The sequence below is a fragment of the Dreissena polymorpha genome, chromosome 6 (assembly GCF_020536995.1).
Source record: "Dreissena polymorpha isolate Duluth1 chromosome 6, UMN_Dpol_1.0, whole genome shotgun sequence".
NCBI classification, from domain to species: domain Eukaryota; kingdom Metazoa; phylum Mollusca; class Bivalvia; order Myida; family Dreissenidae; genus Dreissena; species Dreissena polymorpha.
Genome location: NC_068360.1, coordinates 100,664,332 through 100,691,373, shown reverse-complemented (window position 1 = coordinate 100,691,373; position 27,042 = coordinate 100,664,332). Strand labels below are relative to the sequence as shown.

The 27,042-nt window shown below is 36.9% G+C and overlaps 1 protein-coding gene across 5 annotated transcripts in view; it reads right to left on the bottom strand.

Moving 5' to 3' along the window:
- The window catches only part of LOC127836082 (uncharacterized), a 97,722-nt gene that overhangs the window by 53,117 nt on the left and 17,563 nt on the right, over positions 1 to 27,042 (bottom strand). For all 5 annotated transcript variants that reach the window (XM_052362510.1, XM_052362506.1, XM_052362509.1 and 2 more), the window contains exons 2-6: positions 9,081 to 9,289; positions 8,111 to 8,215; positions 5,438 to 5,577; positions 2,419 to 2,519; positions 752 to 846 (exon numbers count right to left, since the gene is read on the bottom strand). In XM_052362510.1, coding sequence (XP_052218470.1) covers positions 752 to 846; positions 2,419 to 2,519; positions 5,438 to 5,577; positions 8,111 to 8,215; positions 9,081 to 9,275 — 636 coding nt within the window. In that variant the 5' untranslated portion in view covers positions 9,276 to 9,289. The remainder of the gene's footprint in view (positions 1 to 751; positions 847 to 2,418; positions 2,520 to 5,437; positions 5,578 to 8,110; positions 8,216 to 9,080; positions 9,290 to 27,042) is intronic.

The following is a 27,042-nucleotide window of genomic DNA, read 5'->3' as shown; positions in this document are numbered from 1 at the left end:
CAGGTTTTATATGCTGTTTGCTGCTCATAAGTATCTATGGGTTTGAAATGAAGCAATTACAACTTAAATTTAGTAAGAAAGTTATTTAATTAAATATCACTTTCTAAGAGACTACAAATGCATACAATTATCTAAGTGGAAAAGGGTTAAAGTAAGAAATCTCTCAATATTTACCAGACACTTACGAACTCTATAAGCATACATTACACACTTAAATTGTGTCCTATGAAACAGCTTATGTTTTAGCTCAGGTTTCACAGCATAAAATACAGCAACAGGGACTTTTAATATTGGGATATTATTGTATCTTTTAAAACCTATTCCAGTACACAAATATATATATATTCATATTTACAATAATTTAATATATTTATGCATCAAGGTCAAATGAGGTAAATGTTGGTGAACTGTAAAAACACTACAAACTCTCAATCAATTAATTGAGCCTTGCTCAATAAAAACTGGGCTTTATGCTTGTGTGTAAAGTGTCATACCTGAACTGTGCTTTATGCTTGTGTGTAAAGTGTCATACCTGATTAGCACGTGTCATTGCACAGGGTATTCAGGTACTACTCTTTCTGCTTGTATTTGTTCAATTTAATGAAGTCTCTTCTTTGCAAAACATATGTTTGGGCCAAAAGTGTGGTCCCTGATTAGCATGTGTGGACTGCACAGGCTAATCTGGGACAACAATTTAAGCACATGCATTAAGCCCCATTTTCACAGAATGCAGTTCAATTATCACCCAAACCTGTTCATTTGGCTCCGCCCTGTCCACTGCATGTTCGTTCTGCAGATGGTAATGGCTGGTGGAAAATGTGTGCATATCTGTCACCTTAACTGGCTCTACAAGAGAACAAGAGAAGTTGGGTTTTTTTTTAACATTTATGGAATGGGACCGGGAAAAATTGGGAAAAATTGAGAACAATCATGTAGTTTTTACTCAAATTAGGAAATTTGTGTAGTGCTTTTTTTTTTTGCTAACAAATACTTCAAAATTGTGAGTCAGTGTTTTCTGTGTAAGTGTTTTGCTAACAAATACTTTAAAATTGATAGTAAGTGTTATCAATATTATAATTATAAAGATTTAACCTAAATAGCTGGGAAGGGAAATTAACTAAATGTTGATTTTTATTTACCAATTTTTTTTATCTTTTTTTTGGAAACTTTCAATTTGGAATTCTAGTCAGTCATTTGGAAAAAATTAATTTCCATTCCAGGGGCCTGGTTTAAACAAACTTTGTAGAGGACAAATAGATGATGCTACCATTCAAACATCAAAGATATTGACTTTTTGGTTAGAAATTAAAAACAAGAAATGTATCCACACAACACAAATGCCCCCGACTTAACTTTTTCACTGCATAAAAGCATACTGTTTGAATGTTAAGGTCACAGTGACCTTGACCTTTGACATAGTGGCCTCAAACCATATTTGATTGTAGATCTCAATGAGATGCATGCACATGAGAAGTTTAAAGAACATAGACCCAAGAGTTTTCATTTTTAAGGTTAAAGTTTTGGGACAGACAAACACATACAATGACAGACAGACAGACAGGCCAAAAACAATATACCCCCTGATCATTCTATCTGGGGGCAAAAATTATCTTTATATGTCAATATAAAACTGGATAGCCCCAGGGCAAGGCCACTGCTGACCCGATGTGAATATTTTTTACTTAATTTGTAGTGTAATAGACTTATAAATTTTGCTACACTAAAAATGAAAGTCATGGGCATTAAGGTCAAGTTTTTACCCATATACGTCATTGTAAAAAATGTGTACCAAGGGCTAGGCCAATTTTGACTCCAGGGGCAAGTTCTAGTAACAAAACACATTATACATGCTTTTCATCATATTCACTAAAGTTGTGTGGTTAAACAATAACATCTAATAGTAATCCCTTAATAGACTGATGCCGGAAAAGCATGAGTTTAGAAAATCCCACTAATCACCCGGTACAAACAAAGCTGGTCCATTAAATCAATCAATGATAGCTTCCTTTAAACTTTGTCACAGACGTGACGAATACCCCCACATGCTGCATTGACACATAATATTTTGCATGTAGTCTTCACAAAAAACAGCGGACACCATGCTCAATTTTTGAAACGCACTAAGTGACCCCTTGACCTAGTTTTTGACCCAGAAAGGCCCATGTTCTAACTTGGCCTTGAGATCATCTCCATAAAACCTCTGACCAAATTTGGTGAAGATCGGATGTAAACTACTTGAATTAGAGAGCGGACACCATGCTGTTAGAAGTTTGTGGGGGTATAATAATAACTGTTGATACGGTGTGTGATTTTGAAAGGATTTCTTATGGGTAATGTTTATTGGTACCAGCAGATTAGTGGTTTTTTCCAAAAAGTTGGTTTTTTCCAGGATACATATATTGTTTAATAAATACTCACTAGGTTTGGGCAAGATGACATTGGCCACTGGGTCAGGGGGAGGGGCAGGCATGGCAGCAATCTGGGACGCCCGGGCCTTCTCTATTGCCAGGGCCTCCTGCCTGAAAAACACAGCATAAACTTCATTAAGTACATGACTGGTAGTTTTTATAAATCCTTATCATAATCCCCATAAACATCATTATCATCATCACCAGCAGCATTGTCATCATGAATATATTCATCAACTTCAACACAATCATCAATTTCATCTTCCTCAGAAGTATTTTTATCAGCAATAGTGTCACAATTTTTACATTGGTATTCCTTCCCTTTTGTTATATACCAATAATATTTTCTGGATTTAAAAATTCATTAATCATGAATATCATCTTTTCTGCAACCATCATTTTTCGTTAACATAACATATTCAGTGTTCGAAAAATTTCTCATTTTTCAGGCAGCCCACTGGGCTACCAATAAAAAAAGTTGGTAGCCCATAAAATTTACCTACAAAATGATAAGAGGCAAGTTTTCATCTTTATTTTATTTCTTCATTTACATATACATTATATGTATACATACATATACTTATACATAATACAGCAAGTAGTCTGATGTACACAGTCAATATCATAAATTAATGTTACAGTAAAGGCACCGTGTATTTAAATGTAATGTACAAAAGAAAATCATATACTACATGTTGATATTACATGTATGTGCACATGCATGCGTACTTAAATTCGGACAGTACCTAAAGTCGGAAACATAAATAAAGCGTTTAGATGATCAATACTATTGACTCGTATGGTGTCAATCAATGCAATTGCCCTTTTCCACAACAAATACCAAGTTTCAAGAAATCTAGAGTATTAAATCATTTATTTACTTGTGTTCGACACGAAGTACTGTCCGAATTGACGTATTGCATCCGTATGTTATGACACTTGTATGCAGTCAGTATACAATACAATAATTGTTTCAATAATGAAGGAACTGATACAGCGTAACGGTAACGATATAGCGTGTTTAAATTGTATTTTATTAAGAGGAAATGTCAATGCAAAATAATTTGTGAGATACCCCGGTACTTTAGTTAAAATTCACAACGAAACTTTTAATGGAAATTAAATGATCTCAATGTTGTACCCGCTATGAAATTTGTATTTACAAATAAATACACCCACGCCAATTTTCGTGCCCTTTTTATCTGGACAAAGAAATTCATTTATTTAATGTAGAATTTGTACCCTAAAATAGCTGTAAGACGCGTTCAAACCGTGTCGGGTGATTTACGCATGTTGCAATACAACGGTCCTGATTGGGAGCTTATTTCATCATATCTTAAAATAGAACCATATGCCGAAATTCATTTAACACTTTCGAAAATGTCAAACGTTTGTGTTTATGACTCTTATCGTCTATATTACCCACCCATAATTTGGTTTTAAATAATAAATCGGGCATACCGGTATATGGGATTATCAATTAACAGTCGCTCCTTTAATCCAATCATTAATTGACAATGCAAACTTAGCAGATGTTAACCGCGTTCACAACGTTGTAATTAATATTAATTTTCGGTTTCGTTACCCTTTTGAAGAATCCGCTATTGTTTTAATTTATTTAATGTTCAGCGTCATTGGATATTTAACAACATCAAATACGTCGCTATTACTCATTGTTGTGGTTAACAAAGAATTCCAAATTGCGAAATGATGTTGCATCATGTGCGCCAACTATCCAACCGGCTCTCATTATATTATTAGCAGACGACAAATGTTGATTCTGATTGGATGATTAAAATACACTGTTACTGTTTACAATCGACATTACCGCAAGTGATCGGTGACTGATTAGATAATTGATTGCACTTTGTTATCGGATTATAAGCAGTACACCGTGTACAAACACATGGTCAGCGTGTTTATTCTACGTATGTCTGTCAATAAACGTGGCTACCGCTCTTATAGATTTATAGTAGCCCGGCGGGCGTCAGCTGGAAAATTTCAGAAGCCCGATGAAAAATTTTGGTAGCCCCTGGCCTCCGGGCAATGGATTTGTCGGACACTGACATATTATATTTGTTTTAATACCTTACCATGACATTGCTATATACATGTAATTACAATTACCTATATGTATATTTAGACGTTTATGAGGTTCTTCTGCCCCTGAAGCTTCATTAATCTACAACTCAGACGGTTTCCAATACTCTTTTCTAAATCACTTACAAGATAACAAAAGCTTGTAACAAATTTAAATTGTAGCTTCAATTTAAGAAATGCTAGTTTCCTCAAAAAGATTTTGAAATTTGATGTAGTCTTGTGCCGTGGGTGGAATTTCAGGGGTTTTCAGCTATGTAAAAAAGGCCGTAAAACAGACCCAATCCCAAACCGACATTGTAAAAAACAAAACAACAATTTTCCAAACAAATAAAAAAGGTTCTTATGATCTGACATCTCAATTTAATTTCCTAAACATGTAACAAAGTACATGTATATGACTATAATTTATAGTTTTTTTCCCCAAAAAGGCCAGGAAAAGGCCAGATAGGTCAATAATTGTCCATAAATTGTTTCCAAATTTGCCATTTTATTGATTTAAAAAATCAAAATTTGACCAGACTTCTTTCTCCCAAAATGGCTAGAAAAAACCCTAAATTTAAAGTACCAAGAAGAAACGCCTCCTGTACTGTTTGTTTGTTTCTTTTGCTGTTTTTTGCAGCGTTCAAAAGTAATGCAGTCATATCACTGCGGTCAGTTAACCAACTCACACTTTCCCTGTATAAGCTGATTTACCAGTACTCAGTACACATACATGATGTCTCTGATCACAGCTAAGGGAATACTGGCGTAGAAAGGAGTTCGTAACCAATCCCCACAAAAGTTATATGGAAGGGTCAGGAATCAAACCTGTGATCCTCAGATTTGTTGTCCAGCCCTCTATCACCTGAGCTTATCCTGTACCTTTACAGCCAAACGATTCACATGCGCAGGGAGTGGGATTCAAACACAGGTACAGAGGTGTGACTTACCTAGCTATGACGTGTTTCTGTGCCTCAAAGTTCCTCTGCGCGGCCTCCTGTCGGTGGTGCTCTGCCGCAGCCCTACCTCGAGCCTCCGCCCGCAGGTTCTCCTCCTGTTGTACCAGAGCCTTTTCTTCAGCATAGTCAGGCTGAAAAATCCGTGCAAGTTTTTAGTTCCATTTTTAAGCAGTGGCCTTCTATGTATAGGTCCCATCCCTAGAGAGAATATCTATTGAAGTTGGATGCTCTTCCATCTGAACTAACCTTGTCACTTGAAAACCAACTGATTCCTGCTGTAACAAAGCCTTCTTTTGGCCAAGTCAGGCTACATAAGTCAGGCCATTGTAAAATGCAGGTTTTTTCATTCTTTACTAGTTGCCTTATATGTGTATGTGCCTTTCCAAGAGAGAATGTCCTTAAAATGATGTGATTTCCCCAAGTTTCAAGTGTACCTCCGACAAGTTCTACCCATTTCCCATTTGTTTCAATGCATTTTCCCCCAAAACTGCAGGCAAGGCCCTTTTCCCTAAAGAAAGAAAACAACTACCCCTTACAGGCTTCACAACAAATCTGCAAAGTAAAGACCAATGATACTACATGCCGGTCAGCAACATGTTGAGGCCTTGAAATAAGGCTTGTAACAAGGGCTATTGTAAAACATGCATGCCCCCCATATGGGCTGTCCGTTGTACTGGCAGCCATTGTGTGAATACGACTTCTGTCACTGTGACCTTGACCTTTGACCTAGTGACCTGAAAATCAATAGGGGTCATCTGCAAGTCACGATCAATGTACCTATGAAGTGTCATGATCCTATGCAAAAGCGTTCTTGAGTTATCATCCGAAAATCATTTTACTATTTCGGGTCACCGTGACCTTGACCTTTGACCTTGTGACCTCAAAATCAATAGGGGTCATATGAGAGTCATGATCAATCTAACTATGAAGTTTCATGATCCTAGGCATATGCGTTTTTGAGTTATCATCCGAAAATCATTTTACTATTTCGGGTCACCGTGACCTTGACCTTTGACCTAGTGACCTAAAAATCAATAGGGGTCATCTGCAAGTCATGATCAATCTACCTATAAAGTTTCATGATCCTAGGCATATGCGTTCTTGAATTATCATCCGAAAATCATTTTACTATTTCGGGTCACCGTGACCTTGACCTTTGACCTAGTGACCTCAAAATCAATAGGGGTCATCTGCGAGTCATGATCAATCTACCCATGAAGTTTCATGATCCTAGGCTTATGCGTTCTTGAGTTATCATCCGGAAACCATTTTACTATTTCGGGTCACCGTGACCTTGACCTTTGACCTAGTGACCTCAAAATCAATAGGGGTCATCTGCAAGTCATGATCAATGTGCCTATGAAGTTTCATGATCCTAGGCCCAAGCGTTCTTGAGTTATCGTCTGACAACCACCTGGTGGACGGACGGACGGACCGACCTACCGACATGAGCAAAGCAATATACCCCCTCTTCTTCGAAGGGGGGCATAATTATTTTACAAACTGAACCATTCACATTTTTTACCTTTTGCCTTATCCCTTTCCCACTCAGAAGCAAAGTGAAAATGGCTCTGTGCAAACAGCATTAATCCAGAACAGCCTGTCAATAACTCTTGAAAATGGCCACCATTGTGAATTTTTTAGTGGTTAAAGATTTCTATCAAAAGTGCATATCAAACTGAGTGTTCATGCAAAAGTTCATGCGTGCTTACAGATTTGCAAGATTTTTATGCAGTTCTGCTAGGTATATGCTGTTTGCTGCTCATCAGTTATAAGGGTTGAAAATGAAGCCATTTAAATTTAAATATAGTAAGAAAGGTCTTTAATAAAATTTAACTTTCTAAAAAGTGTGTTGACCTTTAATCAAGGTGTCACACATGGTTAACATGAGGTAACAGAAAAATCACAGATAAGATTGGTCTGTGAAGCAATCTTGGCATTTAAAAGTAGGAAAACTGCCAACAGGTGGGGGAATCACGCCACTGACTATTTAGTCTAGGAACTAGGTTACAAATACAGGAATCAGCCTCAGTGTAACTTCAATGTTGACAAACAGTCAGTTAAGTTTCCCTTGTATTACTTATTCAGAATCCAATCTTGTCAAAACATTCAGGTACATTTTGTTTATATTACTTATTAAAAATCAAATCTTTAAAACTATCAGTTACCTTTCCCTTGTATTACTTATTGAAAATCAAATCTTGTCAAAAAAAGTAAGTTATGTTTCCCTTGTATTACTTATTGAGAATCCAATCTTGTCAAAAACAGTCAGTTATGTTTCCCTTGTATTACTTATTGAGAATCCAATCTTGTCAAAACAGTCAGTTATGTTTCCCTTGTATTACTTATTGAGAATCCAATCTTGTCAAAACAGTCAGTTATGTTTCCCTTGTATTACTTATTGAGAATCCAATCTTGTCAAAAACAGTCAGTTATGTTTCCCTTGTATTACTTATTGAGAATCCAATCTTGTCAAAACAGTCAGTTATGTTTCCCTTGTATTACTTATTGAGAATCCAATCTTGTCAAAACAGTCAGTTATGTTTCCCTTGTATTACTTATTGAGAATCCAATATTGTCAAAACAGTCAGTTATGTTTCCCTTGTATTACTTATTGAGAATCCAATCTTGTCAAAACAGCCAGTTACGTTTCTCTTGTATTACCTGCTGACCAGCAGACTTGTGACCCACGCCGATGTTGCGCAGGCTGTTGTCATACTGCTGCTCTAGATGGCGCACCCGCTCAGCCTTCTCTGCCTCCAGCTGATCCTGAAATGTCAGAAAGATGAGAGGAAAGCATTCAAAAGTGTGTGAAAAGTAAAAGTACTTTATTATTCATATAAGCAATCCTTGTACTGTCACAAAATATAACAATAAAAACAGAAGTTTCAAAATTATACAATCGTTTTTCAAGTTTTTTAATCGTCAGAAGATGCATATAATGGATATTTTACAGCATGGTTAATTTTAAGTGTTACTGTTTCCTTGCAAAGAAACACAACTAAAACAAAAATTTGCAAATCTGAAACATTTTTTCCAATTTTGTCATTTTACAAAAACGTGAAAAGGTCCCTTTAATATTTTTTTACAGCAAAAGCAAATCTGGGATGACAATTTACAAAAATGCATTAAACCCTTTTTCGCAGAATGAGGCTCAAATTTAAAGTGTTTGGGGGGCAAAGAAGACATCTTAAAAACCGCACAGGCTTATCTGGGACTATACTTATGCGCATGCAATTTTTTCCCGTTTTCCCACATATATATGTGAGGCTCACATATATATAAATGGGGCTGTGCTCTGTGAAAAGGGGGTATAATGCATGTGTGTAAAGGGTCATCCCAGATAAGCATGAGCCATCCGCTATTGCTAATCAGGGACAACACTTTGCACCTTAACTGCATTTTTGCTAAGAGACTTTCTTTAAACGAAAAAATATCAAAGAAGCGGAAAGTATCGTCCCTGATAAGCATGTGCAGATTGCACAGGCTAGTCTGGGAGGACACTTTATCCACATGCATAAAACCCTCTTTTTTCACAGAGCAGGGTTCATATATAATAATATCACAGCTACAAGTATATTCCTACCTTGATATCTGTGGCCAGTCTCATGAGCAGCTACGAGTATATTCCTACCTTGATATCTGTTGCCAGTCTCATGAGCTGTTTGTGTTTCTCCTGTTTCACGGCGTGCCGTATCTTGGCTGCGTTCTCCTTGCTCTGCTCACGGACCTGCTGGATGCGCAGCCTGCGCCGCTTCTCAGTCTCCTCTCGCACAATCTGAGCCTCCTCGTTGGGACTCAGCCGCAGGCCACCCTTGCGTATACGCATCCTGTTACGGTCCACTGAAAATGGGACACAAACTTCTGTAAAAATCATTGTTATTTGTGGGACATGTTTGTTGATCCTGGTTTAACCGATCAACGTATTGAAAACAAACACATCGGAAAATTAACTATGATAATTCCTCATTTTTAATTCGAAAATAAAAAATCCAAGAATTAAAATTTTATGTCCACGAAAAAGTCATTGTTTTGAAAACCCCAATATTTAATTCCAACGAACATAAATGGTTCTACAGTACATGAATATATAGTAAATAGTGGGTCAGTGTCCAGCTATAGCTTCGATTCAAACATGACTGCAGGTCTTTAATTCTTGATTTGTGGGGAAGCGTCTGTCCTTCTAATTTGGCAAAAAAAATATCGACAAAACTTAAAAAGGGGAAAATTTCTATCAAAGTCAGCTTGAAATTTGGGGAAAGTTGCATTATTTTAAAGAAAATTCTCTTTGGGAAAAGAGCCTTAAAATTCTCTATGGGGAAGGGGTATATGTAAGGCCCTTTCTAAAGAAGATAAAAAAATGCCCTGGACTGGTATCCCAAAACTGCTTTGTCAGCTATGTTCAGGGGCAAAAAACTCAGGTATGCGAGGGAGGATGAGGAAGAACAAAGTATTGCACATCTACATTTCATGATGATGACATTTTTGAAGCTTGAATTTCTAATCACTTGACAAATGTGGATAACAGAATGAACAATAGAGTGGCTACAATAAATCCCTTCAAAATTCACTTGCAGTTGTATGATAAAGTTTGGTTCATTTAGAAAGGCTCTGCAATCTGCAATCAGAAGCCTTTAGACTTCACCACAAACTCACCTACAACATGGACATTTTATTAAAAAAATCCAGCATCTAAAAAAATCTTACATCTGCCCAAAAGGCAATGACTAATAATTGAGTGTTATGTTTGGCTTCTATGCTTCATTTCTCAAGGTTACCAATCATAACATTTGCCAGACAGAAAAAACACAAACCCTGATCATGGCAATTATATATGAGCAAATAAATTTACACTGAATTTGTATGCTGGTTGATAAAGGTTACAAAGCACTACTTTAATATTTAAACAACGCAAAGTATATAAACACTTTGCCCTAACATCGCTGAGTTGAAATAATAATGCTACATTAAAGCAAGATAACATATTAACATCTATTGGTTTAATAAACTTTGGTATAGGTCAATTATTAATGAACCATGCTGTGAAATCCAATAGTTTTCAACAATCGAGTTTACAATGTCAATCATTCATGAAAGGGCACAGAGATCTCTGTTAAACACCGATAAGACGCTCAAACTGATATGAATGAGCCTTGATCTACGAAAACGGGTCTTAAGCCTTTACAACTTAGATACATATTTTGACATGTTTGTAGTCACTTAGTAAGTAAATTTAATAAAAGCCCTTTCTTCAAGATTCAAGTTTTAAAGGCTTCATTTCAAACACTGTTGAGTCCGTTTCCTTGGATTAAAACAAGTACTTGGTGTCTATGGGGGAAATCTAAAGAACGTTCCTTCAGTGGGGATCGAGCCCATGACCTCCCGATCGCCTTAAGGCGGACAGCATATATGATGCCACTACATCACTGTGACCTCAACAGAACTTGAAAAGCTACCAGAGTAAGGATCGAACCCAAGACCTTCTGATCGCTAAGCAGACACCATTTGGTGCTTTCCTACCATTATCTTTTGCCAACATTAGCAAAATTTCAAAAAACAAAAGTTATTTAATTCAAGAGTCAGAGTGAATTCTTTACTCCAAAATCAGAATGGGTTTCCTAATATGGGACATGCAGCTATGACATGACGTTAAATAATTACCGAGTAATTACAACTGAAAATTCACCCATCTCTGTTAAGGTGTCACAATTTAAACACAAGCTCTTCAAAAAAAACATAGATGCTTTGCCCAATCTCTTCACTGAAATTACCATATATCATGAGTACGCCCTGAAAATGTGGACGACACACGATACTCAGACGCTTTTCCAGCTGTAAATCGTACGCCATTCTGAGGCCACGCTTGTAGTGAGCATCTGGCAGGAAATTCTCGAAATTGTTATCACTGGGATCCATTTGTAACCAGAAATATTACATATGTCACTTTGTATTCATTGTTTATAATATAAACTACAGTCTTTTCCTAATGTAAGGTTGTAGCTAATAGTCTTGCATTTTGCTGGAAGTAAAACTTCAATTTCATTTTCTGATTATTCATTTCATTTTTCAAATATTTGTATGTGTAACTTTAAAGGTATGTATTTTTGTTTCACTCACTAATTCCTTTACACAGATGAAATATACACCTTCCAGACAAAAATTTCATTTAAACTTTTACTAAAATATCCATATATCCAGCCTAAATCAAATATTTCATACATCCACCCAGGATAAGAAATATCTATAACATATATGCACACATGATCTATATCAAGTATAGCCTGCACCCATGTTTCCACAGAGCCTTATAACTGCTTTAAGACATAAAGAGTGTTATAAAACAAATCCCAAATACATTTTGGGCATGAATAAAGCAAATACTTGATAAGAGGTGATCAGTGATTGTTCTTGTTCACAAGTACCCATAAACTATTTATTTGTGCATTTTGATATCAAAATGCTTTACTGAGACACTATAAACCGCTGACATTTGATGCAAGAGCCCACTATTGAACCAATATTTCTGATATCCTTCACCTATCAAAGACTTTTAGTTACAGCCTTTTGGCATGGAGAAAAAACAAAATATTTACACAATTTTGATAATTTCATTGTTAATTTACAAGTTAAGGATTAATACAGTTTGAAACAACAATGTGTTTACATGCACTGTTAATTTACAATAACAAAGATAACAAGTTTCATATCCATAAACCAGTTATCAATGAATTAACAAAAGGCCATTTTATTCTGGCCTATGTTCACGATCAAGTTATTATTATAAATCAATAAACTGATGATTTCAAACTTCAAGTAATGCCATCACTTCATGTATGTAATTCTACTTTAATGCGCAAGATAGACAGAGTTAAGCCATTATTTAAGCATAATTCTTGTGTAAGCATGTTCATAGAATGCTGGTTATTCAATATTTTTGGACGCTGTAAAAATTGAATCTGACAGAGACAAAAAATTGATTGACTGTTTCAATTCAACTTTATTTAGACTCTTCATTACCTTTTGTCATGTCCTACAAACTTTGTTGCTGCTCAACATATTATAAAAGACTGGTGTAATTCCTTAATTTCCTAAACTTCTTGATTATTAAACCATATTTGGTCGAGAAGATTGTCTTTAAGACTGGATTGCTTGGTAAGTTAACCAGATTTGTTTGATTTCTAGCACAGTGTTAATTTCTGACCTAACACCGTGTGTGATTTCTGACCTAACACCGTGTTTGATTTCTGACCTAACACCATGTTTGATGTCTGACCTAGCACAGTGTTTGATTTCTGACCTGACACAGTGTTTTATTTTTGACCTAACACAGTGTTTGATTTCTGACCTAACACAGTGTTTGATTTCTGACCTGACACAGTGTTTGATTTCTGACCTAATGCAGTGTTTGATTTCTGACCTAACACAGTGTTTGATTTTTGACCGAACACAAACTAATTCTATACAGGTTATTCCATCAGATTTCTAACACAACAAAGCAGTGTTGTTATTTTCAAAGTCTGGCTATTTGGTATTTGACAGTTATTTGGCCCAATTCTCAAATTCCCAATTGAAGGTTTAAAAAAATGTGTTTTTTTTAGATCTCAACATCTAGCTCTATAAGTTTAACCTTAGTAAATATAATATTTATTATACTTTTATTCTGAATTTCGAAGCATGCGTTAGCAAAACATAAAAATCACAAATTTCCAAATTGAGTAAAATGCAGCGCTTTTTCCTAATCCAAAGCGATCTGGTCCCAATGATTCTCAAAATGGTGAAAAAAGCTGCACAGTCTCAATTGTTGTTCAACATGCTGTGGAATGCTGCATTACATTTCATACATGGCCAAGACTATTTTTGATAAACACAAGAACTTCGATTTGTTTTCTTCATGTTTTGACTAACCTATACAAAACTATGTCAGACCATCAGACCAGGCGAATGTACAACTGATTATTCAACCATTTTCAGCAGCCACACTTTACCTTTGATTTCTAACATTTGATCTAAAACAATGGTTAGTGTTCAAACAATGTAAGACTGGTTGATTGTTTCTTTATTGACACCATGACTGGCTAGGTGGCCTTTTGATATTCAAGTCATGATGGATGTTTTATAAAAATATCTTTATGCAGACCTACTTCCTAATTTAACCTGATTAACATCTGGATGAATTTTGGAATATTTGATGTATAAAGTAAGACTTCCTGAATATTCACACGTAAATTTAACCTGGATTGCAAATATATCCATCCTGACCTAGATTAAATGACCTTAACCACACAGATACTTAATCTGACCTACACTCAATGGCCAAGACTACACAGATACTTAACCTGACCTAGACTCAATGGCCAAGACTACACAGATACTTAACCTGACCTAGACTCAATGGCCTAGACTACAAAGATACTTAACCTGACCTAGACTCAATGGCCTAGACTACACAGATACTTAACCTGACCTAGACTCAATGGCCAAGACTACACAGATACTTAACCTGACCTACACTCAATGGCCTAGACTACAAAGATACTTAACCTGACCTAGACTCAATGGCCTAGACGACACAGATACTTAGCCTTACCTAGACTCAATGGCCAAGACTACACAGATACTTAACATGCCTAGACTCAATGGCCTAGACTACACAGATACTTAACCTGACCTAGACTCAATGGCCAAGACTACACAGATACTTAACCTGACCTAGACTCAATGGCCTAGACTACACAGATACTTAACCTGACCTAGACTCAATGGCCTAGACTACACAGATACTTAGACTTACCTAGACTCAATGGCCAAGACTACACAGATACTTAACCTGACCTACACTCAATGGCCAAGAGTACACAGATACTTAACCTGACCTAGACTCAATGGCCTAGACTACACAGATACTAAACCTGACCTAGACTTAATGGCCAAGACTACACAGATACTTAACCTGACCTAGACTCAATGGCCTAGACTACACAGATACTTAACCTGACCTAGACTCAATGGCCAAGACTACAAAGATACTTAACCTGACCTAGACTCAATGGCCTAGACTACACAGATACTTAGCCTTACCTAGACTCAATGGCCTAGACTACACAGATACTTACGTTACCTAGACCTAGACCCAATGACCTAGACTACACAGATACTAAACCTGACCTAGACCCAATGGCCAAGACTACACAGATACTTAACCTTACCTAAACTCAATGACCTAGACTACGCAGATACGTAACCTGCCTAGACCTAGACTCAATGGCCAAGACTACACAGATACTTAACCTGCCTAGATTCAATGGCCCAGACTACACAGACACTTAACCTGACCTAGACTGAATGAGCTAGACTACGCAGGTACTTAACCTAATCTACACTCAATGGTATAGATTACACAGATAATTAACCTGACCTAGACTCAATGGCATAGACTACACAGATACTTAACCTGACCTAGACTCAATGGTCAAGACTACACAGATACTTAACCTGCCTAGATTCAATGGCCTAGACTACACAGCTACTTAGCCTGCCTAGATTCAATGGCCTAGACTACACAGATACTTAACCTGCCTAGATTCAATGGCCTAGACTACACAGATACTTAACCTGACCTAGACTCAATGGCCAAGACTACACATATATTTAACCTGACCTAAACTCAATGACCTAGACTACACAGATACTTAGCCTGCCTAGACCTAGACTCAATGACCTAGACTACACAGATACTTAACCTGACCTAGACTCAATGGCCAAGACTACACAGATACTTAACCTGATCTAGACTCAATGGCAAAGACTACACAGATACTTAACCTGACCTAGACTTAATGGCCAAGACTACACAGATACTTAACCTGACCTAGACTCAATGGCCTAGACTACACAGATACTTAACCTGACCTAGACTCAATGGCCAAGACTACACAGATACTTAACCTGATCTAGACTCAATGGCAAAGACTACACAGATACTTAACCTTACCTAGACTCAATGGCCTAGACTACACAGATACTTAACATGCCTAGACTCAATGGCCTAGACTACACAGATACTTAGCCTTACCTAGACTCAATGGCCTAGACTACACAGATACTTAACATGCCTAGACTCAATGGCCTAGACTACACAGATACTTAACCTGACCTAGACTCAATGGCCAAGACTACACAGATACTTAACCTGATCTAGACTCAATGGCAAAGACTACACAGATACTTAACCTGACCTAGACTCAATGGCCTAGACTACACAGATACTTAGCCTTACCTAGACTCAATGGACTAGACTACACAGATACTTAACATGCCTAGACTCAATGGCCTAGACTACACAGATACTTAGCCTTACCTAGACTCAATGGCCTAGACTACACAGATACTTAACCTGACCTAAACTCAATGGCCTAGACTACACAGATACTTAACCTGACCTAGACTCAATGGCCTAGACTACACAGATACTTAACCTGACCTAGACTCAATGGCCAAGACTACACAGATACTTAACCTGACCTACACTCAATGGCAAAGACTACAAAGATACTTAGACTTACCTAGACTCAATGGCCAAGACTACACAGATACTTAGCCTTACCTAGACTCAATGGCCAAGACTACACAGATACTTAACCTGACCTACACTCAATGGCCTAGACTACACAGATACTTAACCTGACCTAGACTCAATGGCCTAGACTACACAGATACTTAGCCTTACCTAGACTCAATGGCCAAGACTACACAGATACTTAACCTGACCTAGACTCAATGGCCAAGACTACACAGATACTTAACCTGATCTAGACTCAATGGCAAAGACTACACAGATACTTAACCTTACCTAGACTCAATGGCCTAGACTACACAGATACTTAACATGCCTAGACTCAATGGCCTAGACTACACAGATACTTAGCCTTACCTAGACTCAATGGCCTAGACTACACAGATACTTAACATGCCTAGACTCAATGGCCTAGACTACACAGATACTTAACCTGACCTAGACTCAATGGCCTAGACTACACAGATACTTAACCTGACCTAAACTCAATGGCCTAGACTACACAGATACTTAACCTGACCTAGACTCAATGGCCTAGACTACACAGATACTTAACCTGACCTACACTCAATGGCCAAGACTACACAGATACTTAACCTGACCTACACTCAATGGCCTAGACTACACAGATACTTAACCTGACCTAGACTCAATGGCCAAGACTACACAGATACTTAACCTGACCTAGACTTAATGGCCTAGACTACACAGATACTTAACCTGACCTAAACTCAATGGCCTAGACTACACAGATACTTAGCCTTACCTAGACTCAATGGCCAAGACTACACAGATACTTTACCTGACCTAAACTCAATGACCTAGACTACACAGCTACTTAGCCTGCCTAGACCTCGACTCAATGGCCAAGAGTACACAGATACTTAACCTGACCTAGACTCAATGGCCAAGACTACACAGATACTTAACCTGACCTACACTCAATGGCCTAGACTACACAGATACTTAACCTGACCTACACTTAATGACCTAGACTACACATCTACTTAACAGTGACCTAGACTCAATGGCCAAGACTACACAGATACTTAACCTGACCTAGACTCAATGGCCTAGACTACACAGATACTTAACCTGACCTAGACTCAATGGCCTAGACTACACAGATACTTAACCTGACCTAGACTCAATGGCCAAGACTACACAGATACTTAACCTTACCTAGACTCAATGGCCTAGACTACACAGATACTTACTCTGACCTAGACTCAATGGCATAGACTACAGATACTTAACCTTACCTAGACCTAGACTCAATAACCTAGACTGCACAGATACTTAACCTGACCTAGACTCAATGGCCTAGACTACACAGGTACTTAACCTTACCTAAACTCAATGACCTAGACTACACAGATACTTAACCTGACCTAGACTCAATGGCCTAGACTACACAGACACTTAACCTTACCTAGACTCAATGACCTAGACTACACAGATACTTAACCTGACCTAGACTCAATGACCTAGACTACACAGATACTTAACCTGACCTAGACTCAATGGCCTAGACTACACAGATACTTAACCTGACCTACACTCAATGGCCTAGACTACACAGACACTTAACCTTACCTAGACTCAATGACCTAGACTACACAGATACTTAACCTGACCTAGACTCAATGACCTAGACTACACAGATACTTAACCTGACCTAGACTTAATGACCTAGACTACACAGATACTTAACCTGACCTAGACTCAATGGCCTAGACTACACAGATACTTAACCTGACCTAGACTCAATGGCCAAGACTACACAGATACTTAACCTGACCTAGACTCAATGGCCTAGACTACACAGATACTTAGACTTACCTAGACTCAATGGCCAAGACTACACAGATACTTAACCTGACCTACACTCAATGGCCTAGACTACAAAGATACTTAATCTGACCTAGACTTAATGGCCAAGACTACACAGATACTTAACCTGACCTAGACTCAATGGCCAAGACTACACAGATACTTAACCTGACCTAGACTCAATGGCCAAGACTACACAGATACTTAACCTGACCTAGACTCAATGGCCAAGACTACACAGATACTTAACCTGACCTAGACTCAATGGCCTAGACTACACAGATACTTAACCTGACCTAGACTCAATGGCCTAGACTACACAGATACTTATGACATTTGTCACCCTTTTTGTCCTTCTTCCACGTTTTCATGTTGGTGACCTTCAAACCTGCACCAATATATGACTTCCACAAGAGAGATTCATTATACCCCATGAAAAATCAAACAATTGAGAGGAAATCCCAATACGGAATCCCAAAGCTAATTATTAAACTAAGCTACATTAACACAAAATTTCAGCATAACATCTCCATCCATACTCAATTTATTACGCAGAAACTTTTTTTCTATTTTAAGTAACTGTGACCTTGGACTTGACTTTAACCGACTGGCACCAAATAAATTCCCATGCCGGGTCTGCATATAAGAAATCTTCACACGAAATTTCAGAGAAAAACCTCCATCCACACCCAAAAACATTTTTCTATTTGTATTAACAGTAACATTGACCTTGACCTTACAGGCCCAAAATGCAATACACTTGCAAGATCTTCACGTAAGCTATCTACAGAAATATTTACAGCGATAATTCCATCCAAATATTAGTTATAGTGAGTAAGAGCTGTTTCTTTTTTAAGTTTCAGTTACCATGACAACGCACCATATGCAATCTCAAGCAACTTTTCCATGCAAGCTGGCTATACCCAGATTTTCATCAAGATAGGGCTTTTCTTTCTTAAGTAATTGACTAGAAAGCAATTGTTTACAGTTTACAGTTTTCTATTTATAGTACAGTGGCCTTGACCAGGGGACAAAAATTCCACTCGTCCGCTCGTATTGACGAGTTAAATCTTGAAAGGACGAGTGAATTTCCCTAAAGCTCTCGTCCTACAGGACGAGTGAAAAAAAACTGATGTTAAAATATGTATTTTCTGACCAGTAACTCTTTTTCATTAAATAAAATCATTTCTTAAAGCATATCTATTCCGAAAGTAGAACGCGAATGAACCGGAAATCGTTATTGTAAATTTCATACAGCAGGTGCGCGTTGTTATGCGATACTGTGTCCCGAGTAAATATTGGCTTTTTGGTGTAAACTTTGCGCGTCCATGTTGACAGGGAACCATCTGACTTCATTCACTGTAAGTATTGATTTTTTTAAAGAATTATTTTACTGCGAAGTATGGTTTTAAACCAGTCTGAATTTCATCTGAAAAATGTCTGACATACGAGCGTTCTTTAAAGGGGGCAGGAGCGATGTTCAACCATCCAAAATGGAAAGCACGCAAGCATTAGAAAAAGGAAAAAAACAAATTTGTCTTCATTTATTTATTTTGTGTTCCTCATAAATAAAGTAAGTTAACATTTCTTCTGTGATCAGCTGGCATGAATAACTAAGTAAGCAGCATTTTAGCAGTGATATAGGAAACATTGTTAGTCATATCAGTCCTTTGCAATCTTTCTTTCACACATATTTGAAGGACAAGTGCATGTGTTTGCAGGACGAGTGAAAATTTTAATGCACTTGTCCTGCAGGACGAGTGCAATTTATAAATATTTTTGTCCCCTGTTGACCTTGACTCGTTTGGCCACAGTCCCTAGTTCTTCATGTAATCTAAACTCCAAGCACAAGTAATTAAGCAGAAACAGTTTTTCTATTTTTAACAAGGGCTGTTTGTAAAACACGCATGCCTCCAAATGGGCTGTCAGTTGTAGTGGCAGCCATTATGTGAATCCGTTTTTTGTCACTGTGACCTTGACCTTTAACCTAGTGACCTGAAAATCATGTGCCAGTCATGATCAATGTACCTATGAAGTTTCATGATCCTAGGCCTAAGCGTTCTTGAGTTATCATCCGAAAACCATTTGGTGGATGGACCGACATAACGGACAGACATATGAAAAACAATTTTCAAGTATTTGGGAGCAAAGCAAGAGCACCGCATAATGATTGCCACGCTCGGCTGCAAAAGCTTGTCAGAATTTTTTTCTTTTTTGTTTAAGAGGTCACAGTGACCTTGACCTTTGACCTAGTGACCCAAAAATGGGTGTGGCGTGTAGAACTCATCGAGGTGCATCTACATATGAAGTTTCAAAGTTGTAGGTGGAAGGACTTTAATTTTAGAGCCAATGTTAAAAACCTTTACAAACCTTGACAAGGACGGCAGACACGACGAGCTGGCTATGACAATACCTCGGGTTTTCTCCGAAAACAGCTGAGAAAAAAAATCAAATACACCAATTTTAAACTATGAAGACTTAACAACACAAATTTGCCCAATTTCATTTTTTTTCGCGTACATTATTGCCCATTGGGCTGGTACCTGTACATTTCCCAATTAGACACACACAAAATTGCTTCGAAAAATTGCATTAAATCCAGTTATCCCAAAAATGAGACTCATATGTTTACAACATAAATCTTACTTTTCATAACCAAATACATCCTTGCAGTGACTGTATCTTACATCCGAGGCAAACAAACACCAATACTGCGCTGCATTATGTTCCACATCACATAACCATCAGCAGTGTCGGATGGTAAGCCAAACAAACCAGAACACTACTAGTTGCATTATAAGTCTTTCATTGATTTTCATTTCATCCAAAAGACCGCACACAAAATTCACAAAACTGATCGTCAAAGCTGTTTAAATGTCTTGACAGATATTTTCTATGGTTTTGCAGCTACAGACATGACGGAGTATTTTAAAGATATAAAAATGACTCAATGATACCACTTCAATGCTATTATTCACATAACAATTAATCCAATAAGCCAGAGATCTAACAAATAATAATACACGTTCAGGTAAACATTAAATCTTTCATGTTAATAAGGAGCAAAGAAAAATTATAATAACAGTACACAAAAAATGCTAAATATTCTCTTTATTTTTTTTATCATGATTTTCCTCATTCAAAAATGAATTGTTTAATATTAAATACCCAATTCATTAATATTAAAAAGAATATGTTCAACTAATTTGAAGTTTTTAACTTAACAACAAAATGTAATGCTCTTAATAAAAACTTCAAATGCATTTTTGCAGTAATTTTTATCTACATTCTAAATAGCAAAGATTTACAATGTCAAAGTGTTCTTTGCACATAAAATAAATTGGAAAGCTCACAAAAGTGTTGGTTGAGCACAGAAATCCTCCAAATACCATAAGCAACAAATAAATCACTACAATATTTCCTCACGTTAAAGGTTTCAAAACCTTTTCCTCTAATCTGTAGGTAAATATTTTACGTAGTAAAGCACTTCAAGTAGATATTGTAAATCAGTTTGTCATTTATTTGTTTAATTTAGATATATTTACAAAATCTTTGACCACGGTTGGCAGACTTTCAAAGCTGCCATTGTTTCATTGCACAAAGTCCGCACTAACAAGTCTTTTCATGCCCCCAACGATCCATTGTAAGATATTTTACTGGCAGTATTAGATAATCAGCCGCAATTAGCTACTGCTCATTAAAGTTTTAGATTTTAAATAATTAAATCCCAGATGAATCTTTTAAATTGCAAATGTCCTTAGATAGTTCAGATGGAGTTTAAATGGTTAAATTCAACAAATTATGTCTTCAATAAAAACATGAGAACATGGGCAATAAAAATGTTTGGTTAATAATTCTACAATAACATTTGATATCAAATGCCTACAGTATAAATAAAAGTTAATATTCACAAAACAAACTCCCTCATTTTTAGAATGTTTATATTCGTAATTTTCCCAAATGCATAAAACAATTAATTTGGGGAGTATAGATGACATAGTGCAAATGCAGATACCTGTAAATATTAAAATTTGGGATAAATATTGCGCAGGCATATCATCATTACCATTAGGATCTGGGGGTGAGGAGATTTCTTCATTTGTTCAAAAATAAGAAAAAGAAAGCTTTTTTAAAATAAATTATTTGCAAACCAAAATAATAAGGTTTAGTCACCTAGTGCATGTCATGCTTGACAATTAGTTGGGACAACTTTGCTAAAACATACAAGCAGGGAGATTCAGAAGTGATGAATTTTGAACAATGTAGTCAAAATTGATTATTTTTTCAAACTAAACCTCAGAAGATTAATTATGAACGAGGGATGTTTGTAAAACATACATGCCCCCCATATGGGCTGTCAGTTGTAATGGCAGCCATTGTGTGAATACGTTTGTCACTGTGACAATGTACCTATGAAGTTTCATGATCCTAGGCCTAATTATTCTTGAGTTATCATCAGGAAAGCATTTTACTGTTTCGAGTCACTGTGACCTTGACCTTTGACCTAGTGACCTGAAAATCAATAGGGGTCATCTGCCAGTCATGATCAATATACCTATGAAGTTGTATGATCCTAGGCGTAAGCATTCTTGAGTTATCATCCAGAAACCATTTTACTGTTTCCAGTCACCGTGACCTTGACATAGTGACCTGAAAATCAATAGGGGTCATCTGCGAGTCATGATCAATGTACCGATGAAGTTTCATGATCCTAGGCATTATTAAAGCATTCTTAAGTTATCATCCGAAAACCATTTTAGTGGTTCGAGTCACCGTGACCGTGACCTTGACCTTGTGACCTGAAAATCAATAGGGGTCATCTGCCAGTCATGATCAATATACCTATAAAGTTTCATGAACCCAGGTGTAAGTGTTCTTGAGTTATCATCCGGAAACCATTTTACTGGTTTGAGTCACTGTGACCTTGACCTTTGACCTAGTGACCTGAAAATCAATAGTGGTCATCTGCGAGTCATGATCAATGTACCTATGAAGTTGTATGATCCTAGGCGTAAGCGTTCTTGAGTTATCATCCAGAAACCATTTTACTGTTTCGAGTCACCGTGATCTTGACATAGTGACCTGAAAATCACTAAGTCATCTGCGAGTCATGATCAATGTACCTATGAAGTTTCATGATCCTAGGCGTAAGTGTTCTTGAGTTATCATCCGGAAACCATTTTTCTGTGTTGAGTCACCGTGACCTTGACCTTTGACCTAGTGACCTGAAAATCAATAGGGGTCATCTGCGAGTTATGATCAATGTACCTATGAATTAAGTTTCATGATCCTAGGCGTAAGGGTTCTTGAGTCATCATCCGGAAACCATTCGGTGGACGGACGGACGGACCGACCGACCGACATGTGCAAAACAATATAACCTCTCTTCTTCGAAGGGGCGCATAAAAATTCCTAGTAATTTGATTAAAGGAAATAAGCCCTTAATTAGACTTAACCCTTTCCCACTTAGAAGCAAAGTGACAATGGCTATGTGCAAACAGCATAAAACCAGAGACGCCTGCGAGTAACTCGCAGTCTGTTCAGGTTTTATACTGTTTGCTGTCCATCAGTTTCTAAGTTTTGTAGATGAAGCCTTAAACACTTGAATCTAGTAAAAAGTGTCTAAAAATTAAATATTACTTTCTAAGGGACCACAAATGCGTCAAAATACGTATCTAAGTAGTAAAGGGTGAACCCTTTTAGCGCTGGAAGGAACCGAATTTTAAAGGCCTTTGCAAACAGTTTGGATCAAGATCAGATGCCACAAAACTTGGCATCTGATCATGATCCAAACTGTTTACTACACTGTAACTCCAATATAGTGCGGTCCGTTATAACGCTGTGTCCAATATAACGCGGGGGGTCCTTGGATCCCGTTTTTTCTCCAACCTTCCATTTCTGATTCAAATCCATGTTATGCAACTTCATGTATTTTCATAAATTCAAAGAAGCCGGCGATCACAGCAATGATTGCTTTATCCGTCCGTTTAACTGATTTTAATTGATTAGAGGTTAAACAACACTCGACAGCTAATTGGTGTTAATCTGTTGTGTAATGTCAATAAAGGTGTGAAAACTCGCGAGTTGGTGTTTATTCCCTGTATTCCCTATCAGAGCGGTTCGATGCGCTAATTTCAATAAGGCAAGTGCAAGCGGAATAATTATCAAATTAAAGTTATTTAAAACGATTACCTGTTTATGTTTTGTATTAATCGTGTATTGTATTTCATTGTATAAACTATGGCTGTGTAAGTGTGTTATTGTTTATTATATGCTACACATGCTTGATAAATAAAAATATCTTTGTGTGTGTTTAATGTTTCAGTACGTATACGAAAAGTAAATTTTAAAATCCGGACAATTTATTTACATGCTAACGCAGTGTAATAGTTAACAGAGATGCACTTAAATTTTTGCCCGTTTTCAGAAAGTCCATGGAAAGCACGTTTTTTACATGCTGCGTATGACGCAATTAAACATTTCTTTGTACATGTATCGTATTGCATTCAATCTAAATTTAAATTCGCTCGTCCAATGAAAGCTGTGTCCCATAATGCACTGTACTAATTTTTCTGAAAAATGGCGTAGGCATATGAATTTGTTTACGAAGTTCGTAAACATATTTCTTGTCATAAATGTTAAACATTATTTTTTCGTTAGTGATGTAATTATATTGGATTGTCGGATAAATGTGCATATTAGAAAAGCGGTAGTTATACTGTTATCGTTCGATTCGGTTTACATGCATATATTTGCGGATGACAACACAGCATGACGATACAAAGGACCTATATTATAGGCTATACTTTACCTGTTTTTATAGCCCCTTAAATAAATAAGCTCAAACTTATAACGCTGTCCGTTTATATAATGCTGATGCGTGGCTTGGACCCCGTCATCCGCGTTATATTGGAGTTACAGTGTAGTCTTATAGTGGTCTTCGAAAAATGAAGAAAATGATAATTTTAGAAATTCAGCAGACACTAATTTAGCAGACGACAAATATCCCAGCATGCAAAGGGTTAAAGAGACTCTTGTATGGATCTAATAGCTCCAAAAGTGTACGGCTCAACTGTTGTAAGTATCTACAGCTTATAAATCTTGGCTGAATATATTCCATTCTTCCATTGTCCTGTAGGTAAATTAAGTGTCCTCAAAGCCTCATTATAAAAGGTCTTTGGGTAAATGACATCCACATGGAACAATCGTCTTGTACAAATGTGGACTCAAAAGCCTCATTGAAACCTTATTAGACTCTAAATAACCTGTTCAATAGAATACACTTGGATTTAAAGAAAAGTATTATTGCCTCCAGTGAATAGGTTTTTGTAAGATTCTTTAGCAAAAGCAGAATAAAAATCATTACTAGATATAAATGTATGATTATAACATTGTTCCCAAATTCATAGGAAAATTGCATTTCCCTTTGGGTAAACAACAGCTATCACTGACAGATTTGTTCGACCCCACATAGTCATTTACCTTAGACACAAGAGCTTTGAAATCAATGCAATGCAGCATTTTGACTTACGATCTCAATAAGTATGACCTTTGAGGCAAACATGATTTTTGGTCAAAACATTTTTTTAACCATTTAAGTCTTGTTCTGGGTTTAATTCATGAGCGATAAGTGGCCCACAAGACTAGCCTGTGTGGACAAAGAAGTTTCTTCTAAACAAAAATCAGGTCTATGGGGAAGTGTCATCCCTGATAAGCCTGTACACACTGCGTGCAGCCAAGTTTTCCGAGAACGAGGGTCATTTGTGCCATGTTATTTAAAAATCAAATACTTGATAAAATTATAAAGACAAGTATTATTGCTTAACAAAAGCTGCAGTTTGTTTACATACATTATTTTTACTTGAAATTGGGAAATCGTAGAGAAGCCAAGATGCGGAACAAAAAGACTGTAAACAGACAGATAGTTTAAACTTACAGTCCCCTCTTGCTAAACTGTAATGAAACTAAAATACGGATATCATAAAATAACTATTGACAATGTAGAGAAATTTTAAAATAAACAAGAGCTGTCACCATAGGATTACATATGCCCCCTATAAACGCTTTGATAGAAGTCATGAGCATTTTTCAAAACCTAAACACAGATTGCGACACATAAACGCGGACCCTAAGTTCAAGGTCAAGGTCACAGGGGTCAAAATTGTTGTGCGTATGGAAAGGCCTTGTCCATATACACATGCATACCAAATATGAAGGTTATATCTCAAGGGACATAGAAGTTATAAGCATTTTTCAAAACCTAAAAGCAAAGTGTGACAGCAGGGTTTTTTCTGCCTATTTTGGGAAAAGGAGTCTGACCAAATTGGGAAATTTTTATCGACAAAATTGGCCATTTTGGGAATTTTTGCTTCGATGAAACGGCTCATTTGGGAAAAAAATGTGAATTTATCATGCTTAAAGAATTCAGTGGTTTAACAAATAAATTTGCTTTTATTTGTTATTTTGTCTTCTTTATATAAACAGATGCAATATTGGGCATGTTCAACGTTTATTGAAGACCTGCAGTTTTTTTTTTTTTCAGTTACAGTAACACTCTGAGATAAGAACTGTACAGTCAAAACCTTATAGCAGATATTTTTTACCAAAACAAAACACTGGTTAGTCACACAAGTTATAAGACACTTCATTCTTTAAAAAAAAAAATTTTTTTTTTTTTGGAAATTGGGATTTTTTTTTAATAATTTCGGTTTGGGATCGTGTCCGTTTGCTTTGGGAGTGCCTCCATTTTCCGGAGGTGCAGACAGTGCTGAAAAAACCCTGGACGGACAGACGGACGGACAGACAGATGAACAGTGCGATCACTATATGCCCTCCTTCAGGGGCACAATAATACATCAGTCAGTCTCTCGGACAACGGAGGAAAATGCATGTGCATTAAGTATTGTACCCATTAGCCAGTGCAGTACGACACTTTTCACCTAGAAGTTGTTTTTTTTTGTTTATAACTCCTTTAAACAGAAAATTTTATAAAAACAGAAAGTGTCATCCATGATTAGCTTGTGCAGAAGCTTATCTGGGACAATATACTTTATGCACATTCATTATAAGCCCAGTTTTCCAAGATACAAACTCTCATATACACTGTAATTGTGTAACAAAATTTTACAAATTCAATTACAAACAAGAGTTCCGCGGCCGGAGACATATGCCCCCAAAACAGCGCTTTGAA